At 44.3% G+C, this 22,612-nt stretch overlaps 1 protein-coding gene across 1 annotated transcript in view; it reads right to left on the reverse strand.

Annotated features, from left to right (window-relative positions):
• LOC123567872 (uncharacterized) overlaps nt 1-22,612 on the reverse strand; it is a 189,586-nt gene that overhangs the window by 42,552 nt on the left and 124,422 nt on the right. Inside the window, exon 3 of the mRNA XM_045366862.3 lies at nt 13,030-13,118. Within this exon, the coding sequence (XP_045222797.2) occupies nt 13,030-13,118 (89 nt within the window). The remainder of the gene's footprint in view (nt 1-13,029; nt 13,119-22,612) is intronic.

Consider the following 22,612-nt stretch of genomic DNA (forward strand, 5'->3'; position numbering starts at 1 on the left):
ATGGTGAAACCCCCCATCTCTACTAAAAATACAAAATTAGCTGGGTGCGGTGGTGGGTGCCTGTAATCCCAGCTACTCAAGAGGCTGAGGCATGAGAATTGCTTGAACCTTGTGGGTGGAGGTTGCAGTGAGCCAAGATCGCACCACTGTCCATTTTGTAATTGGGTCATTTGTTTTCTTATTATTGACTTTTAAGAGTAGAGTGTATATTTTGAATACCAGTTCTTTATCAAATATGTGTTTTGAAAATATTTTCTCCCAGTCTGTAGTTTGTCTTTTCATTCATTCGCCTGGGCGACAGCGAAACGGTGTCTCAAAAACAAACAAACAAACAAATAGCAACGACAAAGGCCACTCACTATGTATAAAACATTGAAGAGACCCTGGATAATGTTCTATTTCTTCAGCTGTGGCTCAGCCACCTCTGGCAGGTGGCTACAGTAGAGGTACATAACTCTAACCCAAGATGTGTTCGAGCACGGTGGAAGTTGGCTTTCAGTCTTCATAAGGGTTGGTGTATTTCTGGTTCACCCTCACTTTTAGAGTAAAGCCCACCAAAGGTTGTAACTGAGACCCTTTAACCTTTTGACTCCTGGTTTTTACCACTTTCTGCTCACCTTACGCTCCTGTATTCTAGATTGAGAACAGGCTTACTTCCCTTCTCTCTGGGACCTTGGTCTTTTTGGCAAATCTTGTCTTAATTTTGTTCTGCTCTTCTCAGAAGGCTCCAAGGGATCTGCGAAACTACTTCTTTCTGCTTGACTTTCTCCTAGGCTTCTCATCCTTCCATCAGCATAAGCCACAGCACATCAGTCATTTCAAAGAACTTCCTTTCTCTCTGGGAATTTGGCCCCTTAAGTCTAAGCTCCTTTCAGTCTGTGGTCACATCAATCCTGGATCCTTAGAGGACTTTTTCTTTCTTCTTGCGGTTAAGGAAATAGGAGGAGTATCAGCTGTATGAGCTTTGGATGGGCCAAGTAACACATATGTCTTTTGTTCGTAATCCTTTGCCTGGACTTGAGTCACATGATTGCACCAACCACAAGGAATGCTGGAAAGTGTGGGCTATGCCTGTGCCCAGAATGAAAGAGACAGGTTTTGTGAGCACACAGAAACCTGTGCAACAGCACAGTCTAGATTTAATAAACTGAGAGATTTAATTTGGGGAGTTTAATAACATTGGAAATGTGGAAGTGACCCCAACGACCTCTGAAGGTGCCTTCAGGCCTAGAGATTCCTATTTGATTTCTAAATGTGGCTTACTAAAGGACTGCATACAGAATGCTGATACACACAAAAAAATAAGAAGACGAGGACATTCTGCTCATTTTTAGGAATTAATGCTACATTCGCAATATAGCATATTCTTGTCTGAGGTGCCAAGAGAGTCTTCATGATTTAGAATTTACAATGGCCTCCCTTAAAAATACCATTCCTGCACAAATTAATTCAGTGAGTCCTCTGAATATTCAACTTCAATGAGCTGGAATAAATGTTCACTGGAGACTGGATAACTTAAAAGTTTCATCTAGCATAAAGCTAAAATGCCTTTGTATCCAAGGAGAGTATTATTTTATTTCAAATTTTCACTGTTGTTAAATTATGCTTTAAGTCTTAACTCCATGTATTTACCACCTCTGAACTTTTAATAGGTATTTGGGGGATGCAAGAAAAGCAAAACCAACATACGTTTTTTAAAGATGTTACATTATAACTAATGAAACTTAGGTGCAGAAACTGATAATGAAGTAATGCATCTGGAGAAGACAGACCTTTGGATCAGAAAACAAGAAGCACACAATAAGGGCTATTATTGGTGATTTTAAAAAATTAATTTATTTTATTTTTAGAGCAGTTTTAGGTTTACAGAGAAACTGAGCAGAAAATATAAAGAATTCTCATACTATGGATTAGTTGGGTACATTTACTACAATTGATGAACAGATGTTGATATATTGTTATTAACTAAAATCTATAGCATATATTAGGATTCACTTTTTGCGTTGTACGGTTTTATAGGTTTTGACAAATGCATAATGCCATTTACAATAATATAAAGAATGATTTTACTGCTGTTGTTTTAATGTGACATTTCTTGATGATATTTGATGTTGAACATATTTTCATGTACTTAATTGCATTTCAATATCTTTTTGATGAGGTATCTGTTCAGATACCTTGCCCATTTTGTAATTGGGTCATTTGTTTTCTTATTATTGACTTTTAAGCATAGATTGTATATTTTGAATACCAGTTCTTTATCAAATATGTGTTTTGAAAATATTTTCTCCCAGTCTGTAGTTTGTCTTTTCATTCTCTTAACCATGTATTTCACAAATCAGAAGTTTATTAAAGTCCAAGTTATCAATTTATTCTTTCATGGATTGCACTTTTGTTAGTGTATCAGAAAATCGAACCTCAAGTCACCCAGAATTTTCATCTATGTTGCCTTCTAGGAGTTTAATAGTTGTACATTTTACATTTAGGTTTATTACCCATTTTATGTTAATTTTTATAAAAAGTGAAGTCTTAGTCTAGTTTTATTTTTTTGTATGTGATGTCCATTTGTTTCGGTATCATTTTTTGAAAAACCTCTCCTTTCTCCATTGAATTATCTTTGCTTTCTTATTTTTTTTGGGGGGGAGGGGGCGAGGAGGGTGAGGTGGGTGTTTAGGGATTAACTTTGTCTTTAATTTTTAGAGCACATGTAAAACTCTTTGGAGGTGCTTCATATCTGTAGGAGGAAGTCCAGATGCCTAACTGGGTATTCAAAAGCATTCAGAATATATTCCCTGTTTACTGTTTTCTAAAATATCATCTATTACATTTATTACTATACACATATCTGCCTACTTTCTGTTCCTCAAACTCCCCTCAGATTCTCATACCTCCTTCCCTTCTGTACATTGTTCTAATTGGAATGCCCTGCTTTGTATTCACCTGGACACATTTTCTCAAGACTGTGTGGGCAGACAAGAGTCTGTTGACTTTGCAAGTGATTTGTGACCTCCAAGTGATTGGTGACATTGAGAACAGCAGTTTCTGTAAGTGAAGGCAGAGAAAGAATAAAGAGTAAATTACAAACTTGAGGTGGAGAAATTTGCCGTAAGGCAAAAAGAAGGAAGGAGAGAAGGGTAGTAGGTAGTAGCTGGATGGAGATGTGGGACTAGTGGAATATTTTTGTTTTTGGATGAGAGTAAATAGAATGTTTGTTTTTGGATGGGGTCCTTCCTCCTTTGAAGTACTCATAGCTTTATGATACTCCTCTGAAGTACCCACACCTATTTAGTTGGCATATTCCTTACTTTCACTTACAGGTGATTTGATCCCAGTCCTCAAGCACCCACCAGAGGGCCTTGTGCACATCGGCCTCTCTGCCAATGCTGTTGAATGAGTGACAGCCTTCTGAGGGTCAGGCACTGATGACCAAGATTAGGAAACTGCAGAGTGTGGTGAGAAGGCATTTGTAGGGAAAGTGGTGTAGGGCCCATGCTTATGCAGGGAGGTCAGCACCCTGAGCCACTGCTGGGGGGACTAAACTCATGCTCAAGACATGGCTCTGAGCAGCAACTCATGAGTGCTCAATTTCCAGAGGAAATGTGTGAGTTCCTTTAAAAGTTATTCATTCACATTTTTGTTGATAGAAACCTAATTTTGCATTGGAGCAGCAATGTGTCTGGACTGAGGAATTTTGCTGCAAGTTTTCGCTCTCAGCATCCCTTGCAGCTAGGGCTGGGCATGTGACTGATACTGGCCAATGATATAAGAAGACGTTTACTCTGAGGCTTCTGGGAAAGTTTTATTTTCCAATAAAAGATGAGAACTTTTATCCCCATTTACATCCTGCAGGTCTATGATTCTAGGATGAAAATGCAACCTGGAATTGCTGCAGATATATTTAGATTGGAAAGTGACTATGTGAAGATAAGAAGCTAACATACCCACAAGAGACTAAGTTCTTGATAAACTTATTGAATAAACCCTTAAATGGCCCACTGCACAACTTACTGTTAAGTGATAGATTGATATCCTTAAGATTTAAGACAGTAAATTTTCTGTTTCTTGCAACTGAACACATTCTAATATTAATAAAATTTCTTTCACCTTTTGCCTCAATATTTCTTACTTTTCCCAGAGAGATGAGCAGGAAGAGGGATATTAGAAGAGTGAAAGTGAAAGCTGAACTGAAACATTGCTAGCTGGGGACCTTAGGTAATTTGGTTAATTTCCTTTAGCCTCCAATAAAAACAAAATAATTCAGATGTTCCTATAATTTGGGCAAACCTTATTTTCCACTAACAATATCTGAACAAATGGGATTTTTAGATTCATATATTTATTTATTGTAATGTACTTATTGCGGAGACATGCTGACACCATTAAGCTGAAAAATGCAGTCCAGGTTTCCTGATGAGATAGAACAGGTCCTATCTCAGTCAATGAGGGGAATAGGGCACTTCAGATCAAGCACATTTAGCCTTCCTAAAGGAGTCAGGATCAGAAATAGTGGCAGTGTCTGCCAGTCAGGGACAGAGAGGGCTCTTGTTCTGAAGCAAAGTAAGTCAATGGTATGTCTTGATAAAACTTGACTATGAGCTTATCTCAACTTTCTTTTCAAGCAAGCAGGCATCTGAAGGCAAGGGCATTCCTTATGGACTGAGCACAGGTTCTCCCTTTAGCTCTTGCTGACCAAATCAGCATGGAGGCTGCCCCATCTATGAGGAGCTGATGACCAGCTAGTCTTTGTTCGCGGGTCTTGGCATGTGTGTCAGGCTGGAAAAACAACCCAGGACTGTGGCCTGTCTCCCAGGCTCCTTGATGCTCCCACACCAACAGCTCTTTAGAATTTTTTCCTGACTTCCCACCTTGCAGGCCAGGTTTCTCTTTCTAGCAAAAAATAAAGTTATGGCTTCAATCTTAATTTCCAGAGATGTTCATTAAGTAGAACAGGAATAAATGCAATTAGGTTGTGATGTGTGGAGCTGATCTCAGGATTTGGTTTTCAATCACAATAGCCTCTCTTTAGGCAGCTCACTCATAGTCTTATTCTCTGCATGTGTGGGAATTATAATGAGCACCAAGCAGAATGAACGAAAATAAATCCAGACCGAGATCCACTGATTAAACTGCAACCCACAAGAGAAAACTAGCCAGAGTATCTGCACAGGAAGGACACGGAGACTTCTATTCATAATAACAGAGCCCAGAAGATGATCTACAAGGTGAGCATGAGCACTGAAGGTTATTCAAATAAAGATGTTTCCGAGCAAAGGCTAAGTTAACCACTCAAAGACTGAAAGAACTAAAAAAATACATGCTTCATAGTGAAAGAAACTTAACCATGAAGAAAGAATTAAGACAAACATGAAAATAGAGAAAAAGAAAGTTGTCAGGATAGAGGATATCAAGCAAGAAATAACTAAATATAGAAACAAGGTGAAATGAAACATCAGGTAAGAAGAAACTTGCAAAATGAGAAGAGTGAGTAGTTAAAGAAACAGTATCAAAGTTCTCACACTTGTTGACCAAAAGTGGAAACTACAGATCAACTTAAGACATTTTGAAATAAAGAACATATCCTCAAAGCTTACGTGTCACCACCAAAAGAATGAAAAGGAGATTTATAACTGAATCTCCTAAACCAGTAGAAGTTATACTTATAGAAACCTTAATAAATCTGGCTCATGTGACTTTTCTGTTCTTCCTAAGTTCCGTCCACAGGGGAGATTGTGACCGATCGCTGACCCCGACACCAAGTTGAAGTTACACATTTGCCGTGGCCCTGCCCCAAGAAGGCACTGTGACATGTGCTGGGCCCAGCTCCAAGGTGATGGGAGTCTTCTCCCCACAGGGGCACTGTGACATATCTCTGGGCCTATCAACTATTTGATGGGTCTTTCTTCTCTTACCTGGGCTTTGTTCGTAGGAGAAATTGTGACATATCTCTGGGCCCAGCACCTAGGTGACCTCTTCTGACTGGACCATGCCCACAGAATAGCAGGTGGCGTATTGCTGGGCCCAGCACAAGAGCAGTGTGGTTCTTCTGCCTGGTCCCTGCCCACAGGGGTCATTGTCACGTATCTCTGGACCCATCACCTAGATGATGTGACTCTCCTCTTTCTCCTGGAACCTGTCCACAGCGGGGATTGTGACGTATTGCTTGGCCCAGCACCTGTGTGATGTGGCTCTCCTCTCATGCCTGGGGCCAGCCCACTGGGGTAATTGTGACATATAACCGGACCTAGCCCCTAGGTTGTGTAACTCACCTCTCCTTCCTGAGCCCTGCCCACAGGGGCCTTGTGACACAGCTCTACCCCTCACCGAGGTGACATGAGTCTCTTGCCTGGGCCCACCCCTCAGGGTGTATAGTGACATATTGCTGGACTCAGCACGTAGGTGATAGAAGTCTTTTTGACTGCTTGGCTCTGCCCAAGGAGAGATTGCGATGTATCACTGGGCCGAGCACCTAGGTGACGTGACTCTCCTCTCCTGCCCGCGCCCTGCATACTTTGTGTATTGTGCCATATTGCTGGGTACCACACCTTGGTGATACAACTCTCCTGCATGGCCCCTGCCCTCAGGGGTATTATGACTTATCTTTTCATTTATCACCTAGGAGATATGACTCTCCTCTCCTGCCTGGCTCCAGCCAAAAGGGGGGATTGTGACATATCACTGGACCCAACACCTAGGTGATGGGACTCTCCTCTTTTGCCTTGGCCCCACATACTTTGGGTTTTGTGACGTAATGCTGGGCCCAACACCTGGGCGATGGAAGGTTCCTGCCTGGACCCTGCTCACAGATAGCCCTTGTGACATGTCTCTGCATCCATCATCACGTAGGTGATGTGACTCTCCTGTTCTGCCCGCACCCTGCCCATGGAGAAGATTGTGACATATCCCTGGGCCCAGCAACCGGGTGATGTGTCTCTCCTGCTTGGGTCCTGCCCACTGGAGCATTGAGGACCTGCTTGCTGCTGTCTCCTTGGTCCCTGCTGTTTCCAGTCTCACCTCACGGCCTTTGCCCAGCTGTGTCCTCTGCCCTATGGGATGCACCTCTGCTCTATGTGGCTCCCTCCCACCCTCACTCAGGTCTGGGCCCAAATGCCCTGAGCCCCTGAGCCCCACCACAACCCCACTGTACCCTGGCTCTGCGGTTCTGCTTCTTCATGATGTGCATCTTCCAACAGCAGACGGGGAGTCCTGCAGGTGCCACCTGCACCCCACTAGAACATGTTCTGGGAAGGCATGAATGTGGACCTCTCGTTCAGTGCTGTGCGCCAGCATCCAGAGCAGGACTGGAACCCAGGGCAGGCACCTGGCTGCTAGTTGTTGGATAAGTGCAGTAATGAATGACAATGAAAACACTGTGTAGAAACACTGGCTGAATAGTGCCTAGAAAGAAAATGTCTCAAATGCCTACATTAGCAATGGAAAAAAAAAAAACCACTGCTAATTAATGAACTAAGCATCTAATTCAAGAAACAATGAAAGCAATGCATCTAACTTATAGAAAAAGTAAAGGAAAATAATAAAAAACATAAGATAAAAAACATGGGATGAGAGCATCAAGCAAAACAGAAGTTCATTCTTTGAAAAGCGCTGTTCAATAATACCTTCTGCAACGTTCTGTGCTAACGCAGCGGCCACTGGCCACGTGTGTAGTAAGTACTTTAAATGCGGCTAATCCTCTGACTGAGGATCTAAATTTTTAATAGTATTTAAGTTTAATTTTAATCCATCTAAATGGCCATATAAGGCTAGTGATACTGCGTTTGACAGCACAGTTCTAGAATATTTCAATACAGTGTTCCCAAGTTGACATGCATAATCATTATTGTGGGAACATAATGAGGGATAACTAGATATACCCTAAATGACTACCAGCAGTAAAAGGCATTAATACATTGTGATAGATTCAGGCAATATAAAATTATTTAAAGTTAAAAATGATTTACTAGAGCCGTGCAGTTGAGTGATGTACAAATGCTAATGCTCAACTGTTTCAAACCTACAATAACAGCGGTTTCAAGGATTTCAGCCTAATACACTTATAAATATATTTCAATTCCAAAAATATTCAATTCTGTGTCAAAACCAAATTACATAATCATATTTAGAGTATCATGTTACTAAATATTATTTAGAGTAACATTTTAAAACTCTACAAATTAGTATTTGATGTTTTGAGCATGGGAATAGATGCAGAACAATTGTTTATTGATATTTGACACAAACGTTCCTATCTCTGGATGAGGGACACGGATGCCCTCAAGGAGGGGTATGCAAGGCCCTCTGCTTAAAAATGTGAAGCCAACGGACAACATATTCAAACTTGCTAAAGCTGGTGGTGAGGAAATGGGTGTTCATTATATTATTTTATATAATTTCTCATGTAGTAAGAAGGAGACAGCAGGAAAGAGAAGGAAAATAAATCAAGTCTCCAGTGCTCTGTTTCCTAAGCCTCTGCTTTGGAAATTCCGGCTTCCCAGAGCAGACTTCCCGGAGCCCCTGACTGGTTGCAGCACAGGAGGCCTGTGCCTTGCAGAGGCAGCAGGCACAGGTAGCCAGGAACACGGCCTCATCTTGCCCGTCTGCTGTAGAATGGGACCCTTTTGGTGCCAGGAGGGCATGAGGAAGCATCAAGGAGAGCGTAGACAGGCTGCAAATCCCTTAGTGTCCCCTCGCAGTCTCCCTGGAAGACTACAGTGAGGGTCTCAGGTCACCTGGCTGAATCTCACATCACAGTGAGCAGCGTAGCTGGGCCTGCCACCACCGTGGAGTGAAGGACTCTCATAAATGGCCTGGAATCATCATCCTATCATATAATGCACACACCAGCCAGGAAGGTCCAACGCACATCTTGTTACTTTCAGGAAATCACTTTCTACCCTGCAGACCTCTCCCTTCTCCAAAGCCCATGTGTCTGGCCCATCCCCACTTATCAAAGGCAACTGGCCCCATCCACCTCACTGCCTGGCACATGCATCCAGCACAGGGCAACCTCCCCTGCTGTGACGGGGCTTATGTCACCACTCTGCCTGCCCCTTTGGTGTAGTTTTCCTTGCTCTTGTTTTCTCTGGGAGGGGAGGTCTCACACAGGTGGACCTTAGATTATCGTCCTGCAGTGAGGGAGCTGCTGGGACAAGGCTTCTTCAGCTGAACCCCAGATGGAACCAGCTGGCTCAGTGCCAGGCAAGGAGGAGCTTCAGTCTCCCTTTCTGTGGCAGAGCCTGTGCCTGGGAGTTCATGGCATGAAGGGACGGAACCAAATGAGGGTCCCCCAAGGTGGCAAATCCCCAAGAAACAAGAAGGAGAAGCTGACTGAACACGTGCACCCAGCTTCTGCTCCCAAATGTACCAGTTAGATAATTCACTCCTCCTTCCCTCACAGAGTGTGGGGGCAGAGAGGAGGCCCTTCTGCATGGAATGAACAACAAAGAGCTTCCCCTTATTTATGTTGCTTTGGTATTTGTTGTTAACTATTATGACCAGCAAATGTGCTAGGCCATTTGTATTCACTTCTCCTTTTGCCCTCCCCTCGGTAGCATGAGGTATGAACTTTCCTTAGAATAGAGATGACAGTAACAGTGGATATCAGAGCTGTGCTTAAAATCCAAGTCCAACTTGGAGCCAGAGCTTCTGCCAGAGAGCAGACTGCGCTGTGACTGCAGGTGTGAGGAGCGGAAGTGAGGGCCTGCGGGCCCTGGGTGCAGACCCCATGCGTGGGCCTGGACCCAGCTCTGTTCCTGGGATTGCGGGTGGGCTGGATCCTAGGGGTGGGAATCCCACTGCCAACAGTCATGGATGGGCCTGCCCTGAACCCTGTGAATGCAGCTGTAGGGGAGGGGACCGGGAAGGGAGGAAGAGGCTGCTAGCTGATCTCGGTATAGGACTCTCACCATGATTCCGGTCTCTCTGGAGACAGGTCAGCACTGGGTGGGATGTCAGGGCAAAGCTGACACTGTTCTCTCCCCACAGTCAACTCCACCAAGGGTCAGTTGTTCTGGTGGAACGACTGTGTGCCCAGAGTTTAAGATAAATTATCCCACAACAAGTCTGTTTAATGAGCACAGACATTTGGTTTAGAGCATAATGAAAATAAATCTGCAAAGCGTTGTCAGTTGATTTCCCCATTTAGGGTCTGTCCTATCAGCGTGGCTTTCTGGTTTACAAAATAAGCCTACATGAAGGCACACTTAGAACCTCCTGAAAAATCTTTCTTCCCTTTTGTTGTTGATTTAAAATATGGCTTTCCTTATTCTTCCTCAGCACCCTGGTGCAGAATGCAACGTGCTCCTAACCCCATACTGTCTGCTCAGCCTGCTGGATGACAAGAATGAAAGCGTGGACTCTGCCAGTCACTGGGCAGGTTCAGAGAATGCTGTCGGGGCAATCCTGGCATGGGTTGCTGCCTTCTAGAACCTGCGTGTGGACTCAGATGTCACTGTCGCTCAGGATTTTGGCAGGAGAGCTAATTATGATACAAGACACACAGAAAGAAAGTACACCTCTCTCTTCACAGCCAAGCACAAGGCTGCAATGTACAAGGGACACAGATCTGACCGCTGAACTCCTTACATTTTATGCACAAAATGTCTCCCTTCTCAGATTTAAAAAAAGAAAAGAAAAGTAAGTGGGCTGGGCACAGTGGCTCATGCCTGTAATCCCAGCATTTTGGGACACCAAGGCAGATGGATCGCCTGAGGTCAGGGGTTCAAACCCAGCCTGGCCAACATGGTAAAACCCCGTCTCTACTAAAAATACAAAAAATTAGCTGGGCATGGTGGTGTGCACCTGACATCCCAGCCACTCGGGAGGCTGAGGCAGGATAAATGATTGAATCTGGGAGGCGGCGGTTGCAGTGAGCCATGATTGTGCCATTGCACTCCAGCCTTGGTGACAGAGCGAGACCCCATCTCGAAATAAATAAGTAAGTGACGATTTATTTATTTCCACAAATTATGCCAGAGGTGGGGGATGGGAGCATGCCAAGGTTGTGCCCCCCACTCTATTTTCTAACTCCTATATAAGGACTTTCAAAGAGAGAAAAGTGGAAAGAACTTGAAAGCAAACACCTGGATACCTGTCTTAGTTCATTTTCTGCCACTGTAACAGAATACCACAGACCGGGTGATTTACAATGAACATAAATTTATATAGCTCATGATTCTAAAGGCTGGCAAGTCCAGGAGCATGGTGCTGGCATCTGGTGAGGGCCTTCCTGCTGAGTCATGACAGAGCAGAAAGTATCAGATGACTAGAGAGCAATAGCATGCATGACAGCTCAGCTGTCTCTCCCTCTTCTTATAAAGCCATCAGTTCTAATGAACTTTTTAAATCCTAATTACCTCCCATGACCCCACCTCCAATCAACATTTGATTTCAGGGATTAAATTTCCAGTACATAAAACTTGGAGGACACATTCAAACCAGAGCATTCTTCCCTCACCCCTAAAATTCATGTCCTTCTCACATGCAAAATACATTCACCCCATCCCAATAGCTCCAATGTCTTGACTCCTTCTGGCATCAACTTAAACGTTCAAAGTTCAGAATCTCACTTGAGTCAGATACATGTGAGACTCAAGGCATGATTCATCCCATGGCAAATCCCATCCAGCTGTGAGCCTTTGGAATCAAAAGGAGCTGTCTACTTTCAAAATACAATGATGGGACAGGCATGGGATAGATGTCACTATTCAAAATGGAGTAACAAGAAGAACAGATAACTGGTCCCAAGTCCAAAACCCAATTGGGAAAACAATATTAAGTCTCAAGACTCCAGAATATTCTTTCACTCCATGTGCTGCCTCCCAGACACACCAGTAGAGGGGTTGGGCCCTCAACGCCTTAGGCAGCTCCACCCCTGTGGCTTTGGTGGGCTCAGTCCACACTTCAGTGCTTCCAGGCTGGTGTTGCATGCTGGGAACTCTACAGTTGTGGGGTCTTGGTAGTGGTCCCAACTCTGTAGCTCCATTAGGCATTGCCCTAGTAGGCACTCTCTGGGGTGGCTCCAACCCTGCCACGAGTCTCTGCATGGGCCCCCAGGTTGTTTGGTATATCCTGTGAAATCTCAGTGGAAGCTGCTGTGCCTCCACAGCTCTTGCATTCTGCAGAATTAGCACACCATGGACTTCACCAAGATTTATGACTTGTACCTTGGAGGGTAGTGGGTCAAGCTGCACCCAGACTCACTAGAACCACAGCTGGGGCAGCCAAGATTACTGCACCAGAATACAGGGAGCATGGACTGGACTCAAGCTGTAGTTCAATCCCTGAAATTGCATGCGCTGGAAGTTTAATGGCTGAATTCATGTTGATTGGAGGGGGGCCATTGAGAGGTCATTAGAACTTTAAAAGATCATTAGGCTGAAACCCTGGTGATGGAACTGCTGGTTTCATAAAAAGAGGAGGAGACACCTGAGCCGTTATGCACAGTGTTGCACTCAAAGATCTCTAAAATGCCTTTGAGTTTTTCTCCCGTTGTTTTGATGAATAGCCTCTGGCTTTGTTCTATCCACACTAGTCTTCTTATCAGTCAGTCACTTGGTCACACTCTTGGTTTCCTCTGCTGAAAATGCTCTTTCATTCTCTACCACATGGACAGGCTGCATTTTTTCCCCCAAATCTTTATATACTGCTTCCCTTTTAATTATACATTCCATTTTAAGTCATTTTTTAACTCCCACATCTCACTGTCTACAGTTAAAAGTAACCATGCAGCAGTTTGAATGCTTTGCTGCTTAGATAGTTCTGCTAGATATGCTAGTTCATCACTCTTCAGTTCTACATTCCATAAAGCTCTTAAACGTGGACACAATGCAGCCAAGGCCTTTGCAACTGTCTAACAAGAATGGCAAGAATGGCCTTCACCCTAGTTTCCAATACCTTGTTACTCAGATCTATCTGAGACCTCAGCAGAATGCCCTGTACTGCCGAGATTCCTATCAACATTTTGGTCATGGCCACTTAATCTCTAAGAAGATTCAGGCTCTCGCTGATACTGGATATAAAGGAAAAGTTTACCTCTTACAGTTCTGGAGGCTGTGAAGTCCAAGATCAGGTGGCTGTCTGGTCAGCTTCTGGGGAGGGCTTTGTGCTGCATCATGATAGGGCTGAAAGCAAAACAGTAAGAGAACATGGCATGTGTGTCAACTCAAGTCCCTCTCCTTCATGCTGATGGCTTTATTTAATTCTAATTAACTCCCCAAAACCCCACCTTTGATCAACATGGGATTTTGAGGATTACATCTTCAACACATGAAATTTGGGAGATACATTTATACCACAGCATTATCACCTAACCTCTACAATCAGTAGTTTGCTTTCTTTGTTTTAGTCAGTTTCTATCCATCCATCAAATCATCTTATTTTCAATCCTTTTCAAGGCAAGTTTCAGACATCCTGACAGAGCATCCCAAATACTTCAGCACGTGTATTATTAACTAGCACGGTACATGAGTTCATGGTTCTTGTTTCTATAGGTACAATTTATACCAAGTGGAATACACAGACCTTCCATGTAGCATTGCATGTGTTCTGTAAAATGTGCACACCTGTGCAAGACAAAACCTCTTCAAGATGTAGAACATGACTCCACCCCAGGAAGTACCCCCACCCCATGCATCCATCCTCACCCTCATCTCCAAAAAGGCTGCTCTCCACGGTTTGATGTTTTCAGAACAAAGAGTGTTTTCCTTCTTTCAGAATTTCACATGAGAAGTTATACTCTGCATGGTCTTCCATGTACAGTTTGATTTATTCAGTATTATGGTTTTGAGACTCTTTCACATTGTTGTATGTAAACACAGTTTGTTCCTTTTAATTTCTGAGTCATACTTTATTTTATGAATAGACTACAGTTTACTTATTCACTCTCCTGTTGATAGATACCTGTGATGTTTCTATTTTTTTTTTTTTTTTGCTATTTTGAATACATGTAACAAAAATTCCTGTATAAGGCTTTTTTGGGGGACATGTTTTTATTTTTCTTGGATAAAAGAGATTCCAAACGCATTTATGTAGCCTCCATGAAAGGCCCCACGACAGAGTATGGAGTGTGTCATAATAGAAATCAGGGCTATTTCTGACTGATTTATTTATTTCTGGCTGGGGCCACAGTGCTGCAGGGAGCTAGACTCACCTCTACCTCCTCACCCCTTCCCCAGGACACCTAGAATTTGCTGGAAAGAGTTGGACAGGAATGGAATCAGAGTTTCATCTTTTCTGACTGTGAGGAAGTGACTGCTTTTTTCTTTAGCCTGTGTCTGTGGACTGGCTGGTGACATGCCACTCCAGGCAGGCAGCTGGGACCCTAGCAATGGAGCCTTACGTCCCCAGTCAGTGTGGCGTGTCAGAGATTTCTGATCCAAAGAAAACCCTGCCACCCTGAGTCCATCAGATTTTAAAGGGTTAGGTCCCAGTCCAGCTTTCTGACCCAATATATACCCCGCCATTGACTCCGTGGGTTCAATATACGTCCCCAGGAGCAAAACCAAGAATAAACAACCTTAACCAACTCTATCTTAACTACAGAAAAGTTACTACATGTATACAAAATAAAACCCTTAGAGCAGAAACAGTGTACAAATCAGTACATGCACCATCCGCCATCTGATCCCCAAACACTCCTTTTTCTAACCCTACACCCCAAACTCCGTGTCTTGGAAAACAATAATTGTTTATTATTATCCCTCACAGCTCTGTGGACTAATTGGGCCTAGTGAGAGGTTCTGTCTCTGGGTCTCTCAAGTCATTTACATCAGATGGTGTTTGGCCTGGAGTCATCCAAAAGGCTGGCTCACTCACAGGTCTAGACATTGATGCTGGCACCTCAGTAGGGGACGCTGGGTACAATGCTTACATGGGCCCTCCCTGTGTGGCCGTGGCTTCCTCCTGGCTTGGCAGCTGGGTTCCAAGAGCAAGCATCACGAGGAAGAGAGAGCCAGGCTGAAGCAGTAATTCTTTTTATGACCCAGCCTTGGAAGTCACCCAGTGCCTTCCAACACATTCTGTTCAGTTGAGAGGAATTACCAAGGCCAGGCCACACTCAAGGAAAGAGGACTCAGGCTCCACTTCTTGCTGGGAGCACGTCAAATAATTTTTAGATGTGGTGTGAAGTCATCACAGTTTTTAAAAAAGCCCTATGCACTGTACCGCCATAGTGAAGCAACACAGAGCCAGGTGCTTGGATGTCCATGCTTAGAGAATGAATGTGTACATGCTTAGAGATCCTGACCTGCAGCTATCACCAGAGCTGTGTTTCCTGTAAGATTCGACAGGATGCAGGGATGCTGTGAAACACAGCCACCACCCTTGGCTGCTCGGTCTGTCTGGGCATGTGCTGTGCTCACTGTCCCTATCACTAATAAGCGAAAAGGGGTCCACATCACTCCCCACTTGCCTTTGTTCTCACAGCAACATGGAGTGGGACAAGGGAGCCTCTGGCATCCTTGGCGAGGGCAGTGGTCAGTAAGCCTAAGAATGTGCTAAGTGGTTGTTGGAGTTGATGTTCTCTGCAACCCCTGAGGAAAAGAAGGTTGTGGCTGGCAGTGTCTGAGAGCAGGATGTGAGTCAGATCTAAAAGAACAGATCCCTACTGTCACTTTCGATATTCCCTAACTCCCTAACCCTAAATCTAATTCACGAGGCAGGACTTCCCCCAGTAAAAGGAGCCGCTTGCTAAGACAACAACAGCAAATGCCTGTGTCCTGTGTGGCCAGTTCCCTCCCTCTGGGTCCCTGGTAGATACGACTAGCTGAAAAGGTCATTGTTTTCTTGCTATGCCTGAAAGTGTGTGTGTGTGTGTGTGTGTGTGTGTATGTGTGTGTGTGTGTGACTATGGACAGAAAAGTCAATGGCAAAAAGAAAGCACCTATGGCACTGGGCAAGCAACGTAACTTTTCTGAGTACCAGGTTGCTTTCCTGTGAGAGAATACTAATGTCTGCCTGTGGACTTCTGCGAATTGAATGCCTCCCTAGAGGATTGTGAAGCAGGAGCTGTTGTTATTTGTGATAAGGACTGCATGGCAAGGCGGGCAGTGGGAGCCCTGCCGCAGGCTTCTGTAAAGACAGTTGCTGGCTGAGCGCTCCCAGCGTGGCGGCAGCTGGCACGTCTTGTCCTCTAGGGTGTTGGGACCCAATGTACCATCCAAGGATGGGCTGGCAGCTTCTCTGTCTATTCTTCAGTCGAATAAATGTCTTTCTTGTCTTAATTACCTCCTTGGGGGCTGAGTATGCCGGTTCTCAAGCTAAAGGGCTAGAGCATTGGAAAGTGGGATTTGTAATAAAAAAGCAACTGCAGCCTTCAAGTGGTACTTCTTCCTGATAATGAAGGCTCTATGCATGCTCTCGCCTCGTTAATAACTTCTACCCGGGTCCTGCTCTCCTCTCACTGTCTTTTTAGGAGATTTTGTTGCAAAGCATTTTCCACAGAAGTAGAACTGAGACAAAAACAAAGAATGTACTGACACAGTGTTCCTTTCAGGGTAGGTGTGGGGAGGGGATAGAGAAGGAGAGGAGAAACTAGCTTGCAAGCTCCAGGTTTGTTTTTGTCTTTTTTATTATACTTTAAGTTCCGGGATACATGAGCAGAACGTGCAGGTTTGTTACATAGGTATACACGTGCCATGGTGGTTTGCTGCACCCATCAGCCCGTCATCTACATTAGATATTTCTCCTAATGCTGTCCCTCCCCCAACCCCCCACCCCACGACAGGCCCCAGTGTGTGATGTTCCCCACCCTGTGTCCAAGTGTTCTCATTGTTCAACTCCCACTTACGGGTGAGAACATGCAGTGTTTGGTTTTCAGGGGTTCCTGTGCTAGTTTGCTGAGAATAGTGGTTTCCAGCTTCATACATGTCCAGGCAAAGGACATGAACTCATCCTTTTTATGGCTGCATATGGCTCCATGGTGTTTGTGCCGCATTTTCTGTATCCAGTCTATCATTGATGGGCATTTGGGTTGGTTCCAAGTCTTTGTTATTGTGAACAGTGCTGCAATAAACATCTGTGTGCATGTGTCTTTATAGTAGAATGATTTATAATCCTTTGGGTATATACCCAGTCACGGATTGCTGGGTCAAATGGTATTTCTGGTTCTAGATCCTGTCTTCCACAATGGTTTAACTAATTTACACTCCCACCAACAGTGTAAAAGCGTTCCTATTTCTCCACATCCTCTCTAGCATCTGTTGTTTCCTGACTTTTTAATGCTTGCCATTCTAACTGTTGTGAGATGGTATCTCATTGTGGTTTCGATTTGCACAAGCTCCAGGTTTTTAAGGGACCATGACTGAGAAAATGACAAGCACAGTGAGAGGAGGCCCAGCCAGCAGGACCACTGCTGCTGGGAATCCATCCCACCTGTGAGCCTGCACACTCAAAACCCATCTGATCTGATCTCCAGTGAGCCACAGGAGTACTAGTGGAAACCTTCTAGGCCGTTTAATCCACTGGCCTCTTTCAACAGATGCAGAACCCAAGGTTACTTACCCAACTTGAGTGAGGCATGTGGTCTGGAAACCAACTCTCCAGACACCAAATGTAGGAAAGAGACTCGAAGACAGTAAAAAGAGCTAACATTTTAAAAGTATTTACTTTTTCCGAGTACTGCATTAAACCTATGAGACCACGTAAGTTATTTTAAGAACTCTAGGCTGGGTGTGGTTGGCTCATGCCTGTAATCCCAGCACTCTGAGAGGCTGAGGCGGGTGGATCATCTGAGGTCAGGAGCTCGAGACCATCTGGCCAACATGGAGAAATCCCATCTCTACTAAAAATACAAAAAATTAGCCAGGCGTGGTGGCAGGTGCCTGTAATCCTAGCTACTCGGGAGGCTGAGGCAGGAGAATCATTTGAACCTGGTAGGCGAAGGTTGCAGTGAGCTGAGATCACGCCATTGCACTCCAGGCTGGCAACAAGAGTGAAACTCAGACTCAAAACAAACAAACTCTATATGGTAACCACATGTGTTAACCTCATTTCACAGAGAAGAGACCTCAAACACAGAAAGTTAGAAACAATTGTCCATGTTTAGATGCCACAAATGAAGGTGACCAGGATGCCCCCAGTAATTTGTGTTAGAGCCTACACTTTTATCCACCATACTTCGATGATAGTCTAGTCATGATAGCAGTTGCTGTTACTGATATCCTGCTGTAGGACAGGCTGTGTACCAGGGACCGTGCATGCATGCACCATCCCATTCAGCCTCTACATCAGCCTTGTAACATCCATCTTTCACAAATGAGAAGACTTTCACAAACCATGACTCAATCATTAAATCCAGGACCCTCTTCTGCTTCCTTGTGCTCCCGAAGGTAGGGTGCCCTGGAGTGGCAAGGACATATATCTGACTGCTTTCCTTGCTTCGTCATTCTCAGCCAGTTGCATATAAATATCTCTATTACACAAACACTACTTTAAACCATTTTCAGTCTCCTGGGATCAAGGAGAGAAAAGTTTAAAATGTGGCACTACTTATCCAGTGTTTAGATGGTTTAAGGTCTTTCTAGATTTGACTTGGGATTCCAAAGAGGATAAGTACAGCCTGTTTGGAATATCAAGGAATGAGAAAAACTTATTGAACAGGGTAAGGACAGAAGTCTTCTGTTGTTTGTTTGTTTTGTTTTGTTTTAGATGGAGTCTCCCTCTGTCACCAGGCTGGAGTGCAGTGGCACGATCTCAGTTCACTGCAACCTCCGCCTCCCAGGTTCAAGTGATTCTCCTGCTTCAGCCTCCGAGTAGCTGGGACTATAGGCACACATCACCACGCCCAGCTAATTTTGTATTTTTAGTAGAGACGGGGTTTCACCGTGTTGACCGGGATGGTCTCAATCTCTTGACCTTGTGATCCATCCACCTCGGTCTCCCAAAGTGCTGGGATTATACGCGCGAGCCTTCTGTTTTATAATGAAGCATTTGGCTGGCCTTGTCCCCAGTTCCTGGTAGGTGTCCTCTATGTCCTTAGAATGATAGGAGTGTCTGTTATTCATGGCAAGCCCCTCAGATCACACCTGAGTTGAGTTTATGTTAATGAGGTGACTCAAGTGGGCATCAAAATACTTTCAGAAAGCGGGCTGACCATGCTGGACAGACCAACCATGTGATTAGAGACTGGGGTTTTGAGCCAGCTGATCTTGGCATGACCTCCCAGGAGAGGAGGGGGACTGGAGATTGAGTTTAATCATGTGGCCATGTAGTTTAAACATGTGTCCATGTAGTCAGGCCACGTAATTAAACTGCTGGGAAAACTGGTCCCTGAGGCTCAGGTGAGTTTGTCTGGTTGGTGATGTACACAGTCGTGCTGGGAGGGGTTACGTCCTGAAGACATGAAGCTTCACGTTCAGAACCCTCCAGAGTTCACCCGTGCAGTCTCCTTTTTCCTGGTTCAGGCTTGTATCCTTTGGCTACAATAAAACTAAGCACGTAAGCAAAGTGCTTCCCTGAGTTCTGCGAGCTGCTCTAGCATATTATCAAACCTTAGGAGGCAGTAGGAACACCCAAATTTGCAGCCAGTTCTCAGAAGTCAGCTGGTATCTGAAATGAAAGCAGTCTTCTGAGCCGAGCCTTTAACCTGTGACGTCCGTGCAAACTCTGAGTATGTGGTGTCAGAAATGCATTCCACCTATTTCTTCCCGAAGCGGAGACGTGCAAGAGCTTTTCAGAAGAAAGGACAAAGACTGAAAGTTCCTTTGCCTTATCTCCTCCATCATCACAACAAAAAGAAGGCTACGAAGGACTCTGTGGGTTCAATACCCGCCAAGTAGTAAAATCAAGAATAAATAACCTTAACCAACTCTATCTTAGCTACAGACAAGTTATTACATGTATACAAAATAAAACCCTTAGAGCAGAAACAGTGTACAAATCAGTTTGCACCATCCGCCATCTGATCCCCAAACATTCCTTTTTCTAACCCTACACCGCAAACTCCGTGTCTTGGAAAACAATAATTGTTTATTATTATCCCTCACAGCTCTGTGGACTAATTGGGCCTAGTGAGAGGTTCTGTCTCTGGGTCTCTCGAGCCGTTTACATCAGATGGTGTTTGGCCTGGAGTCATCCAAAAGGCTGGCTCACTCACAGGTCTAGACATTGATGCTGGCACCTCAGTAGGGGACGCTGGGTACAATGCTTACATGGGCCCTCCCTGTGTGGCCGTGGCTTCCTCCTGGCTTGGCAGCTGGGTTCCAAGAGCAAGCATCACGAGGAAGAGAGAGCCAGGCTGAAGCAGTAATTCTTTTTATGACCCAGCCTTGGAAGTCACCCAGTACCACCACATTCTATTCAGCTTGCAAGCCGACGTGAGAATTCATGTAAAAAATGGATGGGAAGAGACAAACAGATTGCTTAGCACATAGAAGGTCTTCAGTAAAATATTGGAATACAAAAGCACTGCTCAACTCCCAAGGCATAGCCAACATTATGGCCCCATATGTTCTCCTAAAATTCTGCTTGCCAGAGACCTCCATGTGAGTTGAGTCACGCTGGGGCCCTGAGAGAGCCCGTCCATCAGGTGGAGGGACCCAGTGTCTGTTAGGGATGATGGGTTGTGTGAATCAGGAGGTCCTGTGTGACATGGAAGACAGCTGCTGCAGAGGCTTGCTGCGGGTGGGAGCCAGACTGCCAAGGGCATGAGGAGAGGGTGCTGAGGATGCAGATGAAGCTTGGCTGAGAGGAGAGCACAGTGGCAGGGTGGTGGCTTAAGAGGGGAGGAAGGTCAACTTTTAGTTCAAAAATTCCCAACTCAAAGATTGACTGGATCCAATGATAGTCAAGAGATTTCCACATGTGAAAGATTTTCTTTTATAATTCCCCAAATTGGTTTGTAATGAGGAGACTCAATCCTAGCCTTATGCAAATCTGGAGCACTTACATCTCATTCTTTGTTCCAGTTCCAAGGAAGAATGCATCAGTTAAGTGTCACTTACTCATCACCTATCGCATGCCAGGTATCTCATGTGCCTTATGCGTTAGGTAACGCAGCAGCTCCTCCAGGAAGGAATTCCTAGTTCCATTTTACAGGTGGTAACTCTGAGGCTCACAGAGTTCTCCTTATCTGCTCACATCCAAAAGGGAATTAGTGGAGGGCTCTGTTGGATGCCCTTTGATCTTTTCACTACCCCGCAATATTTCTGTAGACTTGGTGGAAGAAGATGTGGGTACCTAACCAAAGAATTCAGATTATTTAGTCCACAAGGAGGAGGCAGGAAAGAAGATTATAGAATTGTGCAGGACATAAAGAGGAGAACATGGATTTCAAGTTCATTTCTTGTCCCACATCTTAGGGTTTCTGTGGTAGTTCCAAACCTGTCAAAATGCTTATAACCAAGATATGCCAAAAGCTAGAAACTGTTAAGAGATTTAGCTAATTGACTAAACTAATTCAGAACTGAATTATCAGCAGCTGTTAAGAAGAATTCTGTTTGTGTGTCAGCTAGATCTCTGAGCTGTTGCAGTGAAGTCGTAAGCATCCTCGTGAGGCCTTACATAAACCACTCATGCGCCCTGCCCACACATGGGAGTATTAACTGACAGGACCAGTTCAATGCAGAGGCGGGGATTCCAAACCTAATCCACTCATGTGCAGCTGAAATGTTCTGGTATGTATATTTAAGAAGTAAAGAGAGTTAAGTATATGAGTATACTTCTATACTTAATATACTTAAGCATATTAAGTATGATATAGATGATTATATGTAAGTGTGGGAGTGAATATTTAATGATTTTCATGTCTAATGCTAGCTTTCTATAAACTTTGTTCTGTCATGCAGGTTTGGGGGGAGCTGGCTGACAAATTCCATTTTAATCATCCCCAGTCATGATCAGTCATGGGATTTGGTTCCAAAGTGGTATGAAGTGAGGAGAGACTACACACTGAGGTTGGAGGAGGAGCCAAAAGTTACGTGGAAGGCCAGGAGCAGGACTGTGAACCAGATAGGACGTTGTCTTAGGCAGGAAACAGGACCCAGAGTGGGAGGCAGGTGGGACTAGGAAGAAGCAGCTGGGAGGGTGCTTCAGGGGTGTAGGGCTGGTTCCATGGGCCCAGCTTCGTAGCCTGGATCTCCCTCACAGCTGCCGAGTGAGTGTGGCCACCTTGCCCCAGCTACAGCATCCCATTCATTCGAACACGCTGCCTCCCTCACCCTTTTCTGCATTTGAAATATGTCTTTCTTCTATAATAATCATGATTTTTGTTTCTTAACAGTTCATAAAACAGATGTCTTAGTTAATAGTGTCAATTTCAATAAACAGAATCTGAGCCTTGATTTTATTGTATGTAAAATGCTGAAGATGATACTTAACTCACAGAATCCATAAGAGAAAAAGCAAGATAACATGTATGAGATAATACATATGCCAACAAAACATAGATGTTATTATTAAGTATTACATATTATAATCATTGAGTATCTGCAATTGGTGTGTCAGACTAGCTTAAAACCCACAGTGCTGAGAGCGATAATTTTTAACAAATTTACTGTTAACCTAAACTTTTGCTTTGTGACTCTTGAACACAGTCAGTTATCCATTGGGTTGACACGTGGTCTCCATCTTCCATGCATCCATCCATCCATCCATCCATCCGTCCATCCATCCGTCCAGT

The sequence above is a fragment of the Macaca fascicularis genome, chromosome 12 (genome assembly GCF_037993035.2).
Source record: "Macaca fascicularis isolate 582-1 chromosome 12, T2T-MFA8v1.1".
Lineage (NCBI taxonomy): Eukaryota > Metazoa > Chordata > Mammalia > Primates > Cercopithecidae > Macaca > Macaca fascicularis.